The sequence below is a fragment of the Microtus ochrogaster genome, chromosome 1, assembly GCF_000317375.1.
Source record: "Microtus ochrogaster isolate Prairie Vole_2 chromosome 1, MicOch1.0, whole genome shotgun sequence".
NCBI lineage: Eukaryota > Metazoa > Chordata > Mammalia > Rodentia > Cricetidae > Microtus > Microtus ochrogaster.
In genome coordinates, this window is record NC_022009.1 from 126,200,730 (window position 1) to 126,222,168 (window position 21,439).

The 21,439-nt window shown below is 36.3% G+C and overlaps 1 protein-coding gene across 2 annotated transcripts in view; it reads left to right on the top strand.

Annotated features, from left to right (window-relative positions):
- Positions 1-21,439, top strand: part of Lrba (LPS responsive beige-like anchor protein) — a 488,275-nt gene that overhangs the window by 250,834 nt on the left and 216,002 nt on the right. For both annotated transcript variants that reach the window (XM_026787115.1, XM_026787152.1), the window contains 2 exons: positions 11,781-11,905; positions 19,229-19,375. In XM_026787115.1, the coding sequence (XP_026642916.1) occupies positions 11,781-11,905; positions 19,229-19,375 (272 nt within the window). The remainder of the gene's footprint in view (positions 1-11,780; positions 11,906-19,228; positions 19,376-21,439) is intronic.

The following is a 21,439-nucleotide window of genomic DNA, read 5'->3' on the forward strand; positions in this document are numbered from 1 at the left end:
TTTTAAACAGAAGCTAGACTCCTCATTTTTTTAAGATTCGGCACTCTCCAATTTGCAAATTGTTCGTTGGCTACTTCTTGCTTTATATTCTCTAGGAATTCTTGGAATACTAAGCTGTAGCCTGCTCTTGGTTGTTTCTTACTTGTGTAGCTTTTGCTTGTGTTATTTCCTAAGAAACAGTGTTTTTTCCTTTTCTTATTTTCCTGAAAAACATCTGGCAATACTGTGTGCCAATTCGTTGGTGAAGAAGCCTGTCTCTTACTTTACATTATTCCCTACCTCCGTGTTCCTGTTGCACATTTTGCATGTAAATGTCTCTTCCTGCACGTATTTCTCTCAATGGACAATGAGGTCATTCAGAACGATGATTCTTCACTACAAAAATGAAAATGAAAACAAAACTTGAACCTGAGATTCCTAGCACAGATTATTGTGCTGTCATTGATGAGTAATAAGTATTTGTTGATAAGCGAATGAGTGAAATATGAGTATTGCATTTTTAGCATCTTATGGCAAGCCTGGTATTTTGTATTTATCTCATTTTGTGTAGGACCATCTAAACATCTAATTCTAGTTCGCTGGACTTTGTACACTGATAAAAATCCTGTATGCTCTCTGTGTATCAGTTCAAATTTAACCTTCTTTCAAGTACCCTTCTCAAGCATTTTCTGCTCTCCAATAGCTTCCCTAATTTCTTTCACCAGAAGTTAGCACGCCTTTCGTTGTTTTGGGTTTTTATACATAGACTCTTAGGTGTTTAGTTTTCTCTTGGTCTTGGATTTTATGCCAAATAATATGTTTATTTCATCCTACTTGATTTCTATGTATCTTAGGTTTTCATTGCTGCAATAAACCTTGGGGAAGGACTCTCAAATCACATTCTATCACTGAGAGAATTTAGGGCAGGAATTCAAAGCAGGAACCAGTGATGACAAGCTGATGCAGAGCTGTGAAGAAGCGTTGCTTACACACTTGCTCAACTTACTGTTTTATAAGACCCAGGACTCCCAGCACAGGAGTGATACCATCCCACATCAATCATTAATCAAGATAATACCCCATAGACTTGCCTACAGGCCACTCTTTTGGAAGCATTTTCTCAGTCCTGGTTACCTCTTCTCAGATGACCCTGGCAGCAACTTTGTTTCAGATAACAATTTTTTGGCAGTGTTGTGTCAAGTTGACATAAAGCTAGGCAGCACACAATGTTTTGAGTATTTTGTGATTAGAGGCTGTGTTGTCTTTATGTTCGTGTATCTTCTTTTATTTCAGTCAGGGTTTTCCAAATAGTAGTGATACTCAAAAAATAATCTGTAAATGAATAAGACATGCAGGATTGATAACTGAGAGCCAGGAGGGAAAAAAAGTGAAATTCAGCAAAGGGGAGGAGGGGCAACAACATACTAACACTTCAAAATGTGAATAATTGCTGCAAAATTGAAAGAACCCGAATTTTTCCAGGAGATGACAGCAACTATTCAGACAACTGGCTTCCAACTGCTTTCAGATCCTGGAAGTGAAACTTAATAAGCCTTTTTTCCCCTGTGGATAGGAGCACATAGTTTTTGCTAATGCTTTAATTTATCTAGGTTGTAAAGCACAGGACACATATTTTTTCTTTGCTAGTTTATATCAGTTATTTGATTCTTATATTTTTCTGAGAGTTTTGGATTAAACACAGGATGTATTAGATTATGCTAGGTTGTTCCTACATACAAAACTTTATTTATTTAAAAATAAAATATTTTATTGTAGAGAATGGCATTTCTTTGCTTTTTTTGTCTTTATACTTTTTAACTGTGTTAAGAACAACAACAAATCTGAGGCCTCAGCTTGAGAAAAAGGAATATTCTAAATGTCAGTCATCTATTATGTGAGATTGCTTCTTATATGTTTTTAAAGCATCTAGATTTTCTGTATTTTGGTAGAAATATTCAGAAAGTAATAGCAGCTTCCTATTGAGTGTTCATCTTGGTTTTTCTTCTCTGTTCGAAGTTACAGAATCTTGTATTTCTTCTTAGTGTAAAGGTCATACTGTTTTAGTACTGAGTGATGCCAATGCTGGTCAAGTTATGTGTGTTATATTCTTTATTGGAATGTTTGTTGATAGTTTTTTAAAGAATGGAGATTCCGTTTAGTCTCATTCATCTCTGCCATTTTCAAAGAGAAGTTTAAGTGCATACCAATATAATAAATTGCTAAAATGAGTATTAGTTAGCTCAACATGAATATCCTAGTCAATCCAGTCTAAAACCATTTGGGTAATGGGGTGTCTTAGATGGAAGGGAGGTCACACTCCATTTATTATTAGCTAAATCACTTAGATTTCTGAATTTCAGTTCTTCACCTGGAAAACATGGATTATAACTCAAATTTGTAAGGCTGTTTTTAGAATTAAATGAGGTCACCATGAAAACACTGATGATCTGCCTACAACATTATGGTTATGTTAATTACTTTCCTCATTGTCATGGGAAAAACTGATAAAATCAATTTAAGAAAGGAAGGCATTGCTGGGCGTGGTTGGGTAGGCCTTTAATCTCAGTACTTGGGAGGCAGAGGCAGGCAGCCTGGTCTACAGTGTGAGTTCCAGGACAACTAGGACTACACAGAGAAACCCTGTCTTAAAAAAACAAAACCAACAAAATCATAAAAAAAACCCAAAACAAAGAAAGAAAGACAGACAGACAGACAGACAGAGAGACAGAAAGAAAGAAAGAAAGAAAGAAAGAAAGAAAGAAAAAGAGAAAGGAAGAAAGAAAGGAAGAAGAAAGAGAAAAGCAAAGAGGAGAAGGAAGGCATGTTTCTAAGAGTATGAGGTGGCTGGTCATATTCCATCAACAGTCAAGAAGCAGAGAGAGATGAATCATCCCTTTTATTTAGTCTGGGACCACAGCCTATGGAATGTGCTGCTACCTTTTAGGTTTAGGTCTTCTGTCTTGCTTAAACATTTTGAAAAACCTACCATAGAGATACCCAGAGATACATTTCCATGACTCTAAAGCTAGTTAAGTTGAAAATGAAGGTTAACTATTAAAATTAGTTAATTCTAGAAACATAATATAAAGAGCAAGACTCTGGCTCTGTAAGACCATTTTCTACATACACACTGTTCAGTCCAATGATGTTATTTCATAGTCTCATTTTTTTTTGTCTAGTGATTTATTGAAAACCTGGCACTAGAGAAATTCCTTGGAATTCACAAAGATGATCCCAGCTAAGACCCTAAGCAATAGAAGAGATAGTGCCCTATAGTCAGACAGATGAATATCTTAAATATCACCATAGAACCTTCATCCAGCAACTAATGGAGACAGAGACAGAGACCCGCAGCAGAGCACTGGGCTGAGCTCCTAAAGTTCAGTTGAAGAGTGGAAGGAATGAGAATATGAGCAAAAAGATCAAGACCATGATGGGTTCACCCACTGAAACAGTCTGCCTGAGCTCACCAACTCCAGCCAGACAGGGAAGGAACAAGCTTAGGACCAAACTAGTCCCTCTGAATGTGGGTGACAGTTGTATGGCTGGGGCAGACTGCGGAGCCACTGGCAATGGCACTAGGATTTTCCCCTACAGCTTGTACTGGCTTTTTGGGAACCTATTCTCTTTGGATGGATACCTTGCTCAGACCAGATATAGTTAGGAGGGCCTTAGACCTTCTCCTAAGCAACGCACCGTACCCTCTTTGTGGAGTGGATTGCGGGGGGGTTTGGGGTTCGAGGGATAAGTGGGGGAAATGGGAAGAAGGGAGGCAGTGGGAACTTGGATTGGTATGTATAATGAGAAAAGATAGTTTGTTTTCTTTTAAAAAAAATAAAATGAAATGAAAAAAGAAAACTGAGGAAATTTTCACATTCATCCTGGGCATATTTTAGTACAAGTTGAAATTCATAACAGTACTGCATGAAGGAACTTAGACTATTGATTAAGCTGATATATCAGTTAATAGGAAAACAAGACTTATCCTGTTTTAAAAACCAACTGTAGTTAATTATCATCAATAGGAGTAACTTGAGAGCAGGATAAATTTGGATTTTCAGTGACTTTTGTGCCTACTAAAACTTTCAATGAAAATTATAAAACTTTGGTGAAAAAAAAATTGAAGAGCAACCTCACTCCAAGAATGGAAAAATACTCCTGTTGTAATACGAGCAGCGGGGCTGTGTCCCCAGCACCCCAGCTGCCTGCTAGCTTATGTCCGAAATAACAACACACAAACATTTAAACACTGCTTGGCCCATTTCTATCTAGCCTATTCTAGGCTAATTCTCACATATTAATTTAGCCATTTCTAATCATCTGTGTAGCACTGGTCTTACCGGGAAGATTCTAGCCTACGTCCATCCTGGGTCTCTCTGAGGCGTCTGCCCCGAGAGGAGAGCTGTCGAGTCTGAACTCACTTCCTCTTCCTCCCAGCGTTCTGCCCTATTCACTCCTCCCACCTACGTTCTAACCTATCAGGGCAAGCAGCTTCTTTTTTTAATCAACCAATGACCTTCCTCCATCATACTCCCCTTCATGTATTAATGTTGTTGAAATGTCTATACTACCTAATGCAGTCTATATATTCAATACATTACCTATCAAAATACCAATAATGTTTCTCATAGAAGTAGGAAAAATAAAATTCTGAAATATACATAGAACCACAAGAACCTGAATATCCAACAGAACAAAACAGGAGATACTGACTGTCTAACTTGAAAATGCGTCACAAATTTGTAGTGATCAAACATCAAGGTTTAGACATCTAAAAAGACATACAAGGCAATGGAACAGAATAGAAATCCTAGATGAAAACTCACTTATCTACAGCCAGTCAATTTTTTTTAATAAGTTGCTGTCTTGGGGCTTCTGTTGCTGTAGTGCAATATGATGACCAAAATCAGTTTGGGGAGATAAAGGTTTATTTCATTTATACTTTCATATCCCAGTTCATTATAGAAGGAGTCACGACAGGAATTTAAACAGGCCAGGAACCTGGAGGCTGGAGCCTGTTGTAGAGGCCTTGGGGGAGTGCTTCTTACAGGCTTGCTTTCCATGGCTTACTCTGTCTGTTTCTTTTAGCACCCAAGACTACCAGCCTAAGGGTGGTCTTGTCCACAGTGGTCTGGGACCTCCTCCATCAATCACTAATTTAGAAAATTCCCTACAGGCTTGCCTGCATCCTGGTTTTTATGGAAGCATTGTTCTCAGGTGACTTTTCCACTTGAGATGACTCTTGATTGTTTCAAGTTGACATAAACTAGCTAGCATGGGTGTTAAGAACATATATTGGAGAAAGGATAGTTTCTGTAATAAGTGGTGTTTGGAAAATAAATTCATACTAAGAAGAGTGAAATTATTCTATTTCTCCCCTATTAACAAAAGTCAACTCTAAGTGAACTGAAGACTCAAGTCTACTTACTTCATGTCAGGCCTTAATAATAGCAAGGATTTTCCTTTAGAAAGTCTCTGCTGGGATTCACAGTTGGAGGCTTTGGTTTTAACTGTGTTCCTTGCCCCTTTCATTAAGATTACAAAGTGCATGGATTGCCTTCCTTGACTCACAGTTGGTACTTACTAAGCAGAGGTTTTCATTAATGTTTTCCTATCTGCATGAAGGCACCATGGATTTTAGTTTGTGAGAATGCATTCATTCACATTGTATGATACCCTATTCTACCTGGCCATTATTTCACTGAGATTTATACGCAGGCTGAAACCCTTACAGAACATGGGCCCTTCCATCTTGTAGCTGACAGTGCATTGAAAATGTTCACTGTTTTTAAGGAATTATCATTTATTTAAGTTGTAGCTAATGTCTACCGTGAGTTTTTAAAATATGGAAATTGAAGCGTTCCAGATACAGGAATTTTAAAATACTTGGTTATACAAATCGAAGAACAAAATATGATGTGCTAAAATTCTCCAGGATGTGAGCTCTGCTCTGCCTGGAAGAATTTATTGCTGACTTCTGTTAAGGCCATCAAGATTTATCAGGTATTGTCACAGCAAAGTGGGTAAGATGGAAAACGGAAAGTTTTCTAAAAGTATTGCATTGTGACAGCTTTCCCTTCTAAAACTAGCTTTCTTTTTTTTTTTTTTGACATAGATTGAAGTTACTTTAAAATGACACTAAAAACCAGTAGATAACAGTCACATATATCCAACTCATTTGACAGTAGATGTTAACTCATTTCTGTTAAAGTATTTGGGGTACTTATATCCATAACACTGATTTCAGTAATTAATGCTGTCTGAAACTATTTTACTCTAGTAAAACAGCATCTTTGAAACAATCTATATTAATAATTCAGCTTGAGCTTAATGAATTTATTCAGACTAATTTAAGTGTTTTTTATACATGGTTAATTAAAAAAAATGCCTCACTTTGATTACAGAGCTCCTCCTGAGGTGAGCACTCTTTCCTGTAGCAGGCGACAGCCACTGTGCTCTGACCCCCATTATGGGTTTGGGCTTGACAGAGAGAAAGAAAAGACTCAGTGTGGTATGGGAAGGGCAGGGTAGGCTGCCCAGAAGACACTAGGTTGTGTGTCATGCTATAACACAGAAGGAGCACTGCATTTTTCTACAGCACACCATCTACACAAAATTTGCTCTGAAAAGTCCCTTTGGAGTTGTGATGCCCACTAGCTGTATAGAAGAGTCTCTGCGCAATCACACATAATTTCATGAATTTTTATTTATTTTCATATTTATATTCTCCATGGAGTCATCTTAATAAATTTTTGTTTCAAACACTGTCTCAAGGTGAATATTTAATAATTAGTATTAGAATATATTTTAATCTTGTGTTAGATTACATACCCATCCATTTACTGTATTTTAATTTCCTGATTAACTTCCTATACTTTCTCTAAAGAGAACTAAACTTTAAATCTCATGTAATTTGTGTGTGCAAAATAGTAATCAGATTCTACATGTTACACTGTACATTTAGTGAATGAATATAAATTCTGCTTTACTGGGTTTTTTTAATACTTCCTTTTTGGCTAATTCATAGTTGGTTCACTATAATGCATCTATGACCTGATGCAGTCACTGATACAGTAAATCAATCATGTATTGATACATGAGTATATTTACTTCTCAGAGTTCAGAAGTCTTTTCAGTTTTGTTACTACAATGGAGAGTCTCTATTCCCCATCTTAAATTTGGAAGTAGCATTTTATATTCTTTTATGTAGCTTGCCCTGATACATAAAAGGTGTTGTGTGTATAATCACATGTATGTGAAGGGATTTTGTGTGTGTGTGTGTGTGTGTGTGTGTGTGTAAGAAAAAGAGAACTACAAAATTTATAGATAACTGAATTGAGCACAAAACAGTTGAGTGAGGCCACCCAGCCCAGAAATACATATGTCAAATGCTGTCTCTTATTTCTGAATCTCAGCTTTGAATCTTCAGATATGTGTGTTCATTTGGAATATCCATGGAAGTCATGAAGTTAATAAGGGCCGATAGGGTTGGGAGAGATAAACATACTGGTATAAAAGGGAATGATGGATCAGAAAAGGGTAAATAAAAAGTGGGTTAGGAGTACAAGGAATGCACTAGGGATAACTAACACTAAAGGCATTTAGAAAAAGTCATATGGAAATCTGTTACTGTAGAAGATGTCATTTTTGAGGAGCAAGCAACCTTGTTTTTGAGAGTGTAACTTACTGGTCATTGGGGCTTGCTGGTTAAACTAAACCTGCTGACTCGTGAGCCCCAGCTATCTGAGTGTCTCTGTCTCCTTTGCACTGGTATAACAAGCATACATCACTACTCCTAGCCATTTATATGAGTGATGGAGATTAAATTCAGGTCCTCATATGTTCAGGGCATGTATGTCACTGACTGAGCAAAGTCACCAGCCTTGGTGAAAGTATCTTTCTCTATCTCTATCTCTATCTCTATCTCTATCTCTATCTCTATCTCTATCTCTATCTCTATCTCTATCTCTATCTCTATCTCTATCTCTATCTATCAAGAATGCAATTGGTTGATTTATAAAAGCCCATTATACTTACATGGTTGTTTTAGCTTCAGACTTTGGAATTTAGTCAAAGAATGAAAAAAAACAAAATATCTTTGAATTTCAGGACTATCATTAACTTTTTAAAGCCAGAGAGTCTCTAAAATGAAAGACTTTAAGTACTTAGAGATTGTGTTCCACAGTGTGATATATGGGTGTGTTTTCACATCTGTATGTATATTCACATGGCTGTGTGTACCTGGTGTGTGTGTGTGGGGGGTGTCAGAAAACCATAGCGGATGTCTCCCACTATTGCTCTCTACCTTGTCCTTTGAGGCAGGATCTCTCACTCAATCTGGAGTTCTCGGACTTGGTTAAACTGGCTCCAGAGATCTTTCTTCATCTTTGCGTCTCCACCTCCCAGAGCTGGGGTGACAGGCAACACGTCTGGAGCCACGATATTTATGTGGGTACAGAGGATTCCAGCTTGGGTTCTTAGGCTGGCTTGCGCGGTGGTCACTTTATCCACAGACCCCTCCCCCTCTGTACAGCATCTCTGTACAGGTACACCATGTCTTCTGGAGTATTCAGTATTCCAGCTCTTACCAAACATAGGCTCATACCATCAGTTTGAGTATCTTTGGAATCTTACTGAAAACAGGACTAGGTACTGCTGTGAAAATGACTTTAAATATGCTAGTAATTCCTAACATCGTGAAAAAAATGTGAGTGTGACTTTTTTCCCTTCAAAGAATTAGATAATGCCATTTTCCACCAATGAGACTAATAGCTAGCTGGTTGTTGATTGGAAGTAGATTCTTCTAGGACTTTATATGGTACTTTACATTGGACATTGATTTCTGTGGAGCCTCTGGGAAAAAAATGTTTTGAAATTATCGGTCTCTTTTGGTGATCCCCTTGTTTATTAAACATAGATTCTTTTCTCATACAATACAATCTGAATGCAGTTTCCCCTCCTTCTCAGCCCCGGTCCTCTCCCATGCGGATCTACTCCCTTTATGTCTCTCATTAGGGAAGAACAGACTTCTAAGAAATAACAACAAAACATAAAATAAAATTTGCAATAAGAGAAAAACAAAAGCTTGGTGATTTTTAAAAATACTTTCTACGTACATGTTCTGAAGTGAGTGACACTAGCCTCTGTCTTCAAATTTTCTTAACCAAATGGTGTTGAGAAGATGCTTTTTAAGTGATAATGGGTCCAGTAGTTTATAAATATCGGAGTGCTAATGTGCACAGCTCCTTGTTTGGACTGCATCTTAGTATTTTTCAGTTTTAATAAAATATTCATATTTGAGATGTACAGACATATAACTAACAAATTAAACTTATCTTTACAAGCTTTTCCAATGTGATTTAATGTTCAGTTCCTAGTGTGTTGTGATTATATTTTGTCAGCCCAAAGTCACCGGTTTGGCTTATATTTTAAAGTAATTTTATGGACTTATAAATAGCTATTTTATTTTTATTTCCTTTTTACTTTGGTTAATACTCATATGATCACTCTGAGTTACAGGCCAATTTGTGAATAATTTCATAGTTTGCACGAATTTTCTGCTATGTAATAAACATTACTCTGCAAGTGCTTTAGTAGACATTGGATTTGATTTCACTATATGCATTATAATGAAATCTATTGTTGCCTAATTTAGTAATAATTTTGTCATAGCAAGTTAACATCTCTTATAATTTTAATTGTTATCAAGAAGAATGACATCATTTGCTTTGACAGAAAATGTAGAAAGATGGATTAATGACAAATTAATAATTTACTACCTTTGCATAAAACTGAAGCATAGGGTATTAGAAGGATTGATGGCACAAAAGGTTAACAAATTTTAGCAGCTTTCATTAGCTTTACACCATCATATGTTTGTGGTACTGACTGAAATAGGCTATATAGCAAATCTCAGTCTAGGGAACTAATTACTTGTGCCGATTGCCGCACTGATGAATAGACCCTCATTGTATCATTCCCCTGAAGACAAGGAGCAGCCTGTGATTCACGACTGCATCCTGGCTGATATTTGATAATAATTTTAACAGATAAATGTAGGAAGGCAGAATGATGAAGTGCCTATCCAAGCTCCATGACTCTCAAAGCCATGCACATAACCATCTGGGTACTGTCTCTTTTCTTCTCAACTAAGGGGATTTCATTTCATTAACTGAATTCAAACAACTGTTCTCTTTTGCTTGTATATCTAGTTTGTATATATCTTATATTTTTAAATTGTATTGTATTAGTTTTGATTTAAAGCTTAGGTACTAAAGCAATGAAATAAAGAGTAAGTGAGTTTCAGTTTTCCTTTTTTGAGGACTATAATACTCAAACATTTTTGTATTTCATTTTTATATCATTGCTCCTTTTCGGGCATGACCAAAATCAACAAAGGAAGTGTTTGATGTTCTCATTGTCTCTTTTATATTCTCTGAAAAGGGCATTGGATTCCTGCTGTTTTTAAATATTTTCTTTAAGTAATATACTCTTTGTTGTTCATGCTTTTACAACTTAATTTTTAACCAATAAAATATACTTGTTACAAATTTATTTTTCTAGATGGTATCTTTAAAACATCATAGTAAGGTTGACCTTATTTGGGTATTTTAGGATAGTCAGCTGGTAAAGAGTATTAATTTGTCATAGCTGACAGGTACAGTTTTATTAGCTCATGAAATACAAGTAAGATTTTTTATTAGTTATTCCTGCAGAAGTTTTAATTATAAATATGTTTTTATTTCATTTTTGAAAGTTACAGGTTTTCATGCTATACATCTTTAGTGTATAAATATATTCTCCTGAGTTGTAACAGAAATAAACCTCTATATAAGTATTTTCCTTATAAAATATTTCCAGCATGCTAGGACATGAGTATTTAACAGCAGAGAAAGTTGACATTTATGTGTTGCCATATAAAAGATCTATGTAATTGGGGAAAATATCATAGAACTTGGATTTAAAAAATAAATTTCCAAAAGTATGCATTCAATATAGTAATTATCACACATCATATAGCATGTAGTTTTTAATTAAATAGAATAACAGGCTACATAAAACAGAAATTCAATCTGATTTGCCTGAAAATAGATTGCTATTTCACTCCACAAGAATGGTTTATTTAAAAACAGTAAATGGAGAAGAAATGCATTTTCTTGTGTTGTTCTAAGCCTCAGGGGCTAAATGTAATGAATATTTTAAGAGATTATTTTAATTAAATTCCTGCACATCTAAACAGAGTAATATTTTATTATCACATACATAACCATGTAACTGAGATATTCATTAAAGTTAACACTTTCTGGACCAAGAATTCATCGTATGATTTACTGACCTTGTGCAAAAAGGCACAAATTAGGAAGAAAAATGAAGGGGGACAGACTTTGATTAATATAGGTAATGCTATACCATATTTATAATAGCCGTTTCCCTATTCTGGTTTATAAATGCAGCCACAGAGAAAGGTGCCCTGCTGAGGCTGAAATGAGGCTGAAATCAGAGCACATGCCACCAGAGTGTGGGGAAACTGATCACATTGTCAGCAATTCATTCACAATGATGTATTCAGTGCTCACTTCACCTTCCAAGAAAAGGAAAAGGAGTTCCTTAGACTAGAAGGTGATATTGTTATTTTCAAGGACATACCTAAGTTAAAGATTGCAGAGTGTGAGATGGAGGGAGAATTAAGAGGAAGGAGGGGGGGAAAGGCAGAGCAAACAAGGAGAGCTCTATGCAGAAAGTCCCTGCTTCCACGCTGTTTGATAATTGCTAACATATGTGGCGTCTCTGTTTCATTGTAGTCGTCCTCGTGAGTTCTGGCGCCTTGACTACTGGGAAGATGACTTGAGGCGCCGGCGACGATTTGTGCCTAACCCTCTAGGATCCACACATCCTGAAGCGACACTAAAAACAGCCGTGGAACATGGTCAGTGTTTAAGCCATTCCTTCCAGTAGTAGTAGGTACCGCACTTGGTGAAGAAGAGTTCAGCTTTTTAATTGCAGGGCACGGCAGAACTGTCCAACACCACATTTAACAGTGCCTTGCCCCACAAGGGGGAGGGAGACGCACTTTGTATAGGATCCCATGAAATTATGGTGTCAAGTGTACTTATTTGTTACAGTACACATACAAAACTTAGTTAACATGAACCATTGTTTCAAAGTACAGGGCTAAAGTATTTGTCCTTTTAAGCAACACTTTCTTTCAGCTTTGAGTAAATGAATCCTGCAAGCCCAACTTGAAATTGTGAGCATAAGAAGCACGTAATTTACAAACCAAATAGGTTTCCAGGTACTGTCCTGTATGCACAGTTCTCCTCCAGCAGGAGTGTGATAATAAATGTCCAAGTGCCTCAGTACTTGCTAAACCTTGATTTGCAGTTGTGATTGATGGTCATGGACAAGAGAATAGACATTATTTTCATATGATCCTATTCGGTACCAACTTGTTTTCAGAGCTTAACAAAACACTCCCCGTCTTTGTTATGAAGAATATGATGGTGATTCAGTTTAGGTAGAAACTGAAACAGCCAGACAGGGTCTCTTGCATTGGAAATATGCTTTGTGTAATCAGAGAACAACACTTGCGACTTCACGAAGTTCTGAAAGCCAGTTAAAACATAGTAAGGAGAAACGCCCCTCTCTATATTTAAATTACTTTATTTCTGCAAAATATAAATTGGTTAAGGTGGATATCATCTGACCCCTCATTAGGATATTCATTTAACATGCTGCAGTTTGTTATTAAATGACAATAAGTGCCACAAATAAATAAATGTTAAATCATATCCAGTAGAGATATTAAGAATTTTCTTTGATTTTTATTGTTTTTAATTGGCACAAAGAAATTATATATTTATGCGGTATCATGTCATGTTTCAATGCAGGTGATGATATTAAGAATTTAGATTAAAAATCTGTAGTCTTGGGTTTGGCCTCAGTCAGGCTGTTTAACCTCTTGCACTCATCCTTAAAGAGCCATTTCTGGAAGAGAATGTCTACAATATGTCATCAGATATAACACCGAATGTGACATCGGTCTGTTAAAATAAATGATCATACCGAGAATAGTCAATAACAAAGTGATCTAAAAGCAGTAATAGTCTCTGGGCCCTGTGTCTTCAACTCCGGGGGGTGGGGAAGGGGAAGAGATGTAGAATTGATTAGCCTGCTTTGCTGTGAAAGTTCATGCTCTTTTTGTGTGATGGTGTAGACTTCAGAGTTACACATTTTCTCTCCTTTAACTTTTGTGGTTAATGATACTATTCATTAAGAAAAGTTTGCAATTTTATCCTTTTCTTCCATGCAGATTTTGTTGGATGTGTTTAAATTTTAATAATATTTTTCTATTCTAAACTCTCACTTAGCATTAAGTTGTGAGTTCTGGCGTCTATGGTAACCGTATACTGTTTCCTTTTACATCAGGAAGGGTAGGATTTGGTTTATAAGATTACATATTGGAAACTGATTATCCTTTATTCTCAAGTATCAGTAACTGAATCCAAAATGCAGTAGTATAGGTTAAATATAGAAGTAATTTAAATATATTCCTATACAAATAGTACATTTTACCACTTTGAAGTATTAGGTGATTCTTACTGGATAAATTTTAATTATTGTTGAACCTCACCTTTTAAAATAAAATGTTAACTTTTTTAAACTCTAAGCACCTGCAGTAGTATTTATTCGCAATACCTAAGTAAGATTTTTGGGCCTATTTAGACACAGATGTCATTGTACTTATTCTAGGTCGTAATTAAATGTTAATATATATCTTTATTTGATTGTGAATATTTGATAGAATCAAAGGTATACTATGTGTTTCTTTTATTTACTAATATCTTATATAAATTGTATAATGATTAACTGTAAAATGCATAGAACATTTATTTAAAAAGTCAGATGTGTGTCCCGCAGCGGTATTATAATTAAGGATATAGATTATGTTTGATACAGCATATTTATTACTTGCATGTTAGATACCTATTTAGTATAATCTTCGGTAAAAATATAAAAGCTATATTTTATTCTTTGTGTGTTTGTATTATTTTAAATGACAAAGCACACGATTCTGAAACTCAACATATAGGTTGTAGTGTATTTGATGTCAGCATAATTTATGCTAATATGATATGAGCAAAGAGATTAATTTTTAACTTGATTTTATTAAGTCAAATAACTTATCAAGTTGGCATTCAATCTTGGTCTTGTGTTAACTGTGAAATTTTGTCTTTGAATACGTCCTACAACGCAGTAGGAGCTGTTCCGTGGCTGCTGTGTGGGTATTATACCGCTTATGACTTCTTTTACTTATAATTCATTTATCTAAGGAGACAGACATTTTAAAAATGCAGAATCTTGGAACATCTTGAGTTGTATTATCATTACTAAAGAAAGGCATCTGAATAGAATTGCCGCTGGATATTAGTGATGTATTTTGGTAGTGTGAGCCATCTTTTTTACAGATTGATTTGGTTTGAAGGAAAGCCTCTGGTGTAAAGGTGGCAGAGTAAATACCTGAAGAGTGATGTTCTCTGTTGGCTCGATCAATACCAGCCCCATGACTCTACTTCTGGCTACCTTCTAGTTAAAAACAAATTTTTTAATTCTGACAATTTAATTGCCCTTCCCAAGTTCACATTAACTTGCTTGGGGAAAAGAGCTTTAGGTAATTTTTCAAGTAGAGACCCTCCAAAGTGGCTATTTATAAAAGTCGTGTTATAATGGGAGATTCTTTTAACTTTGCAGAAGCAGAAGCTGATCACGTTTTAAAATTAAAATGAATATTTTCTCTTATGAGTAAATGTTGTTCATGGATATTAGCATCAGCGAGAAAAGATGGGCATTTGGTTCTTGAGGACATTTTCTTCTATTTACAGTTTTCACATTTGCTGTAAGTCTGTCATAATGGTTCCTCGCGTATTTCCAATGCACCGAGTCCTGTGTGCCAGTTCTTTACGATCAGAGTGTTTCAGACCTAGAAGGATCCTGAGGCTCAAGTGTAGCCTTTTTATTTAGATATAAGGAAATGAGGTAAGGAAGGGCACACACAGCACTGAAGCCTAGGTTAGCGAGGGTTTTCAAATCAGTGTCATTGTCTTCATGGAAGCTTAATCCTCAAAGTCATGTAAGCTATGTTTAAATGATAGATTTTCTGTAACTCAGCTGTTAAAACTGTTTAGTACCAGAATCTGATTTAATTCGAGACATTTTTGTTTGTAAAGAGTGTGCATGATGCCGGAAGTATATGTGGAGTATTTAGCAGAGCTTTAAGAGTATGCTGTTAATATATAAAATGCTACTAAAACCCATTTGGATTCCTAAGGATAACAAATCATGAAAAGATTCTAAATCAGACCATTTTCCTGGTAGTTTCAGCAATGTTATTTACTGTTGTTCTCTGTGAGATCAGTGTACACCAGGTGTGAGATCTAAAACTTTTAGGGAGCCCACTATCATTAGGGTGAGTGCTTGGATTAAAAAAAAGTATCCTTTGTACTTTCAGGTAGTTTTTCTAGAGTATTTTTTATTGGCTCGAAGCCCTGAGGAAGTAAACTATAGAGAAGGTCTAGTTAGAGAAGGTAATAGCTGACTGAGGTACTCTGTGTGTCACTGCTCAGAGTACAGTTACAGCATTTGCTTCACAACACACTCATGGATGCCCATATTCATTTTGTGTGTTTGATGTCATATCTTTAATCCAATTGTAATTTTGTTTTCTGAAACAAAGTAGCTCTTTCTTAAGACATAAACCTCTTTCCCTGTAACATGGACTACTGAAGACTCTTGTTTCTTGCTCAGTGGATGTTCGATAGAAAATTTATATTTCCTGTGTTTACAGTTATATACTTTAATTTTACTTACCTGCTCTGATGTATAGATAGATACATAACTTCATGACGGCACCTTACTCTCAAGAATGTGAATTTTGTATTTTGGGCACCAGCCTCTCTTTTAGGCTTCTCTTAGCTTCAGTGAAGTAAAAAATATTTTAATGATGCCACTTTGAATAAACTTCTTTAATTCTGTGTAACAATGTCATTGATTACTAATTTAGCTTAAATATCAAAATAAAATATGGCATTAGATAAATGTAGTTAGTTAAGTTGTTAAAATATGAACAATGATCATGTTCAATAAAATTTTTAATAGCAGAAATTATCTGACTTACACTTTAAATTTGAAACAACGGTATGTTCCTATTTTCATCCAATTAGGCATTTATACTTCAGAATAATTGATACTTATTTATCATTGTTGATTGACTAAAAAAGCAAATTTAAGTTAAAACTAGAGCCTTCCTTAGAACATATAAACATGACAATTATCTTTTACTTTATGCTTGGCAAAGTTTTGTTCTAATTTTGAAGAAAGAATTCCCTAGCAGAAGGCTATTAGACCACTGAGGACTGGGGCCCCGCATGTGGTGTGTATTAGAGAACTGTTGGTAATTTTACTGCTGCTCGCTTAAAATCCTCCAGGGGGAGTTAATTACAGGAAGGCCATTCTAAATATCAGTAAGCTGCATACTTTCTAGGACAAGAGGTTTTTCAGTTGAGATTGAACAATTCCAGAATCTGGGCTTGTAAAAATAAGTAAATAAATAAATTAAAGTGGCTCTTTGTATGCATTTAGTGCACTTTACTACAGAAATTTTTTCACAAAACTATTTAATTCAAAAGTTGCTTTGTTTTAGTATGAGTCAGCATGATGAGAACATATTTAAAAACTTTCAAGTCCCAGTTGGGTAGGATAGCACTTTATATTTTTAGCAGCCATTTAAAGGAAGGAATTTATTTATCGAACTGTTTTAAGCCATTGCATATTGCTACCAAGAACTGTGTTTTTTTGTAAATATTTACAGATTAAATGGCTTTCCTTTTCAAATAAACTTGGTTTACTTCATGATCTGTATGGCAGTGACCCTGTAGGGTGTAGTGGATGCAATACTTTATCTCTCGTTTGATATCAAATTTAGCTTTTGAATTTTTTAACTCGTAATTCTTACTTCGTCTTTTAAATTCACCACGAGAAGCAAAGAATTAGTAAATTAAAAAGACATTCATATTTGCACAGTGGTTTTTCTTTTCTGCTGTCTTCTGTCCAAGAGCCGGTGTGGGACAGGGGCTTGACCTCCAAGTCTAGCACCACTAGGCCTGTCTCTGTGTCTTGTCTGCAGTCATCATGGGTCCTTTTACCTTAGGCAAATTATATAGCCTCCCTGGGTCTGTTTTCTTACCTGGAATTGAGGAATTAGAAGGCTCCTAAGGATGAAATGAGTTAAGTGTGTAAAATATTTTCATCATATAGTAAATGCTATGTAATATTATCCTTATTTGTTGTATTTTTGCTTTGAAGAGAGTTATAAATTAAAAAAAAAAAGTAGCACACCAGTTCTGTACCAAAATCTAACTGGTGAACGAAAATGTCTTATAATTTAATGTGTAAGGGGAGCTTAGATGCTTTCTTTTTAGACAGTTTTTGTTCTTGTTTTGTTTTTTTAGTCAAGTTGCTTATACGTTTGTAAGATCTTGTTTGAATTAAGACAATTTTTATTTTAGTGTAGGGAATCTATATTATTTATTGTAAACAATGTTAAAGAACCATAGTGCTGTTTTTTTTCTAAAATGGTAGTAATTGGTATGTTTCCCTGTATGTTTTGAAAAATAAAGGAATTTTAATATTAAATATTAAACATTTAATATTAAACTTTTCAAGTATTTACTGAGATTTCCATTTGTACACCTTACTATGCTATATTGCAGAGATGAAAAAAATGAAATTTTATTTACTTGTACAATGCATTCAAAGCTAAATACAGAACGTTTCTTCCTATGACTTCCTTATTAAATATAAAAGCCTCATATTCCATTTAGTGCCATAAATCTTACATGTTAATGATATACATGATTAATTCACAATAAATATAAAATAAAACATAACTCTAAACCAGTGGTTCTCAACCTTCCTAATGCTACAATCCCTTTTTACAGTTTCTAATGTTGTGGTGACACCCAAACATAAAATTATTTCTTTGTTACTTCATAAGTGTAATTCTGCTACTGTTATGAGTCGTAATGTACATATTTGAAATACAGGATATTTGATATGCGTCCCCCAAAGGGATTGCAACCCATAGGTTGCGGAAGGTCGCATCAAACCATGGCTTTATTCTTTGAACCTTATACTGGGCAGAAACCGTGGTAGGGCAAAAGCCTCACCATTGGATTTCCCTATCAGTAGCCCCAGCCTGGGTGGATCAGGTGCTTCACATCCCTAGCTGGAAACAGGTCCTGAACTTTCTCTTCTGTGACACTATTCAGAGAAATTGAAGGCTAGGAAAGACACGCCATTCTTTGAGCTTTCTCAAACAAACCCTAGCTGATTGTTGGCTTTTCTGGGGAAAATTGCCGGCTGGGAGCACCAGAGTGGCGCTGGCGAGCCAGTCAGGTTCGGGTGCTAGCCTTCCAGCTGCAAGGTGGTTCCTTTCTTTGGTTCAGTTGCCCCTCATTCCCTGGCCTTGTTGCCCAGAAGCCTCTCAGCCTACTGTTCTGTTATGATTGCCCCCGGGGCGTCTTAGCCCTTTAGTTTAAACAGCAGAGGAGGGAGCGAGGAGCCTCTGCTTGCTTGCTACAGAACCTCTCTTAATATTTGTGTTAGTATCGTGGGCAGGGAGGATGTGTAAAACTGTGGGCGAAAGCCCTGGGCAGGAGGAGGAGGGAATGAAGAACAAAATGCAGCTGCTGGAGCTTTATGAGTGTCCCAGAGGGCTTTGGGGTTTGGACCTCCATCCTCATTGGCTGGTGTCCCCCCAAGCTCTGACCACTCTTGTGGACACTCCCTGGCCCTTTCCAAATACATTCCAGGGTAATATATTCAGAGGAATGAATGGCTCCTCATTATTTTTCCATATTAAATAAGCATTGTTTCCTAGACTGGGTTCTGATTTTTTTCTGCTAAACAACAAATTGCGGGGGAGGGGAGGCTGCTTCGGAATCCTTTCCTGCTGTAACTATAAGTAAATAAATGGCTGGGTGAGCAGTGCAAGGGTCAGATTTAATGGGATTAAGGTGCTTGTTCAGGGTAACATTACACTAGCTTGGGGAATCGAGTTTGTCAGAAGGAGCGTGTGTGCCATCCTGGTCACTTTACCCACTCTCTGGCTACCTAGCCTTCCTGTAGCCCTACCCCTCTCTCTGCCCGTGTTCCTCCACTGCTGATGGACAGCATTGTTTCCTTTTCATTTCAGCCGCAGATGAAGACATCCTTGCTAAAGGAAAACAGTCCATCAAGAGTCAGGCTTTAGGAAATCAGAACTCTGAAAACGAGGCCCTCCTGGAAGGCGACGACGATACTCTGTCATCCGTGGATGAGAAAGATTTAGAGAATCTTGCCGGTAATTCAGTGGCTGCGCAGATATTTCAGCTGGCTCTGGGACAATGAGCATCTAATTACTTACTTTTTCAGCTGTGACCACTGGGACTACCAAGCCTACATCCACAATTACATTAACTAGAAATTGGTTTTTGTTCTTCCCAGTGTTTCTCCCTTCATCTGCTATAATTCCTCCTGTTTTTTTTATTCTTCCCAGTCCTCTGACCTTCCTGATCTTTTTCTTTTATGTATAATTTTCATTGAGACAAAAAAATTAAAAGCAGCCACAACAGAATTGCTGCATGTATCCTTTGGAAGTTGCTATACTCTATAAAATAAGTGAAATTCTGCCAACTGTTTTCTAAACAAAAACTGGAGTCTGTTTGTTTTAAATATAGAGTCTTAGGGAAATACATTTAAGTCACTCAAAAAGTGACCCCCAAGAATTCCATGGGATTTATGCAGTTTGATAATATAGGAATCTTGATTTATACTTAGCAAATTCTCACTTTTATTTTCCTTGTGGAAAAACATTCACTTGTTTGGCTTTAAGTCATTCATTAAAAGATGTTTTATCTTTGGGGTCTGTGATTGTAATTATTATTATTAATTACTTGTTTTCTTGAGGAAAATATGAAAAAAGCACATAGTTTTTATGTGTGAAAATTACATAGTTGGCATTTCAGTGATTTTAAGAGAAAAGGTATTTGAAAGCTTTCATTTGACAATACACCTCCAACCTTGTGCTACCTTGCAGGGCAAACAGATAGTGAAAAACAATGCTTTCATGACTGCAAACCTCTCAAAGTAGAATAAAATTAATTGGAGTGCGCCTGTTCAGGGGCCTGTGGTGGGAATGGAGGTTAAGGAGGATACTCTGTTCTGGTCATTTCCTTCACATCCACTTATCCATCTCCTTCCTTATTTTACCCCTATTCTTATGACTGACGATATGTTCTCACAGTAATAGAGGTGAAAGGGAGTTTAATTATATAATCTTGACAATGGCAATGGGATTAAGAAGTAATCCACACTAATAAAGTGGTGTGGGTTTGAAATGAAGTGGAAATTGTCAGGGGTCTTCTGTAGAATCTAGACGGCACCAGCTTCTGCAGCTGTCTCCTTACCCTGTAATTGAATGTCTGAGAATGATTGAAAAAATGTTATTTCTGCTCAGGATTACATGCTAATGTACAGAGGGCAAAAGGAGACAGCAAAAGAACACATAGATGCTTATTTCATCCATTTACAGGGATGAGCTTTGGGAAATCATGACTGTTTTGAAGCTATCTGCTCCCCATCTGCAAACACAATGCATTTGTACATTGGGAATAGAGGGCAAAGCCTGCTCTGATCTCCGCAGAGCATCTCTCCCATTGTCCTACTGGCACACATTAAGATTGATGTGAGATTAAGGACCAACACACTTCAAGCAATCGATGGAAATGTCAATTCATCTGGATTTTGAAACACTTATTCACCCATTGACCACCTGAATAGGTGCACCTTGTTTATAGGCACTATATTAATTCAGAATTATAAATGCCAGTCTTCTCTTTGACTCTTTTCTTGTACAGTATTTGTACAATGAGAAATTGTTGTAGGATTTCATATTTGCTCTGAATCTATCTCCAAATATGTGTGTGTATGTGCATACATACACACATACATACATATATTAATTAATTTTAGTCCCTACTTTAGGGTTAGCTGTAAGGTACCTAATGCTGTTCTGTCTATAGTGCATCTATTGTTTTCAGTAGCAGTCTGATTTGTCTCTTTGATAAGCCCTGTGGAGATTTGATTATTCCAATAAAAATTCATTCACTTGGAAACCCACCCTCCAGCTGTTTACTCCCAGAGTCCCTGAACTACACTAATATTAGATTTGGAGGCACTGAGCAATATTTAACGGCAGAAAGGACACTTTGAGAAGAGATATTTTTATCAGTCTCGTGTGAGGGGGAACCCGGTACAGAATCTTTTTCAGAGGAGGGGGTTCATCAGAGTATTTCCAGACATTTTACCCATAAAGCTAGTCCTCTGGTACCCGTGCCTCCAAGCTCTAAAGTCACCCCTGGCCCTG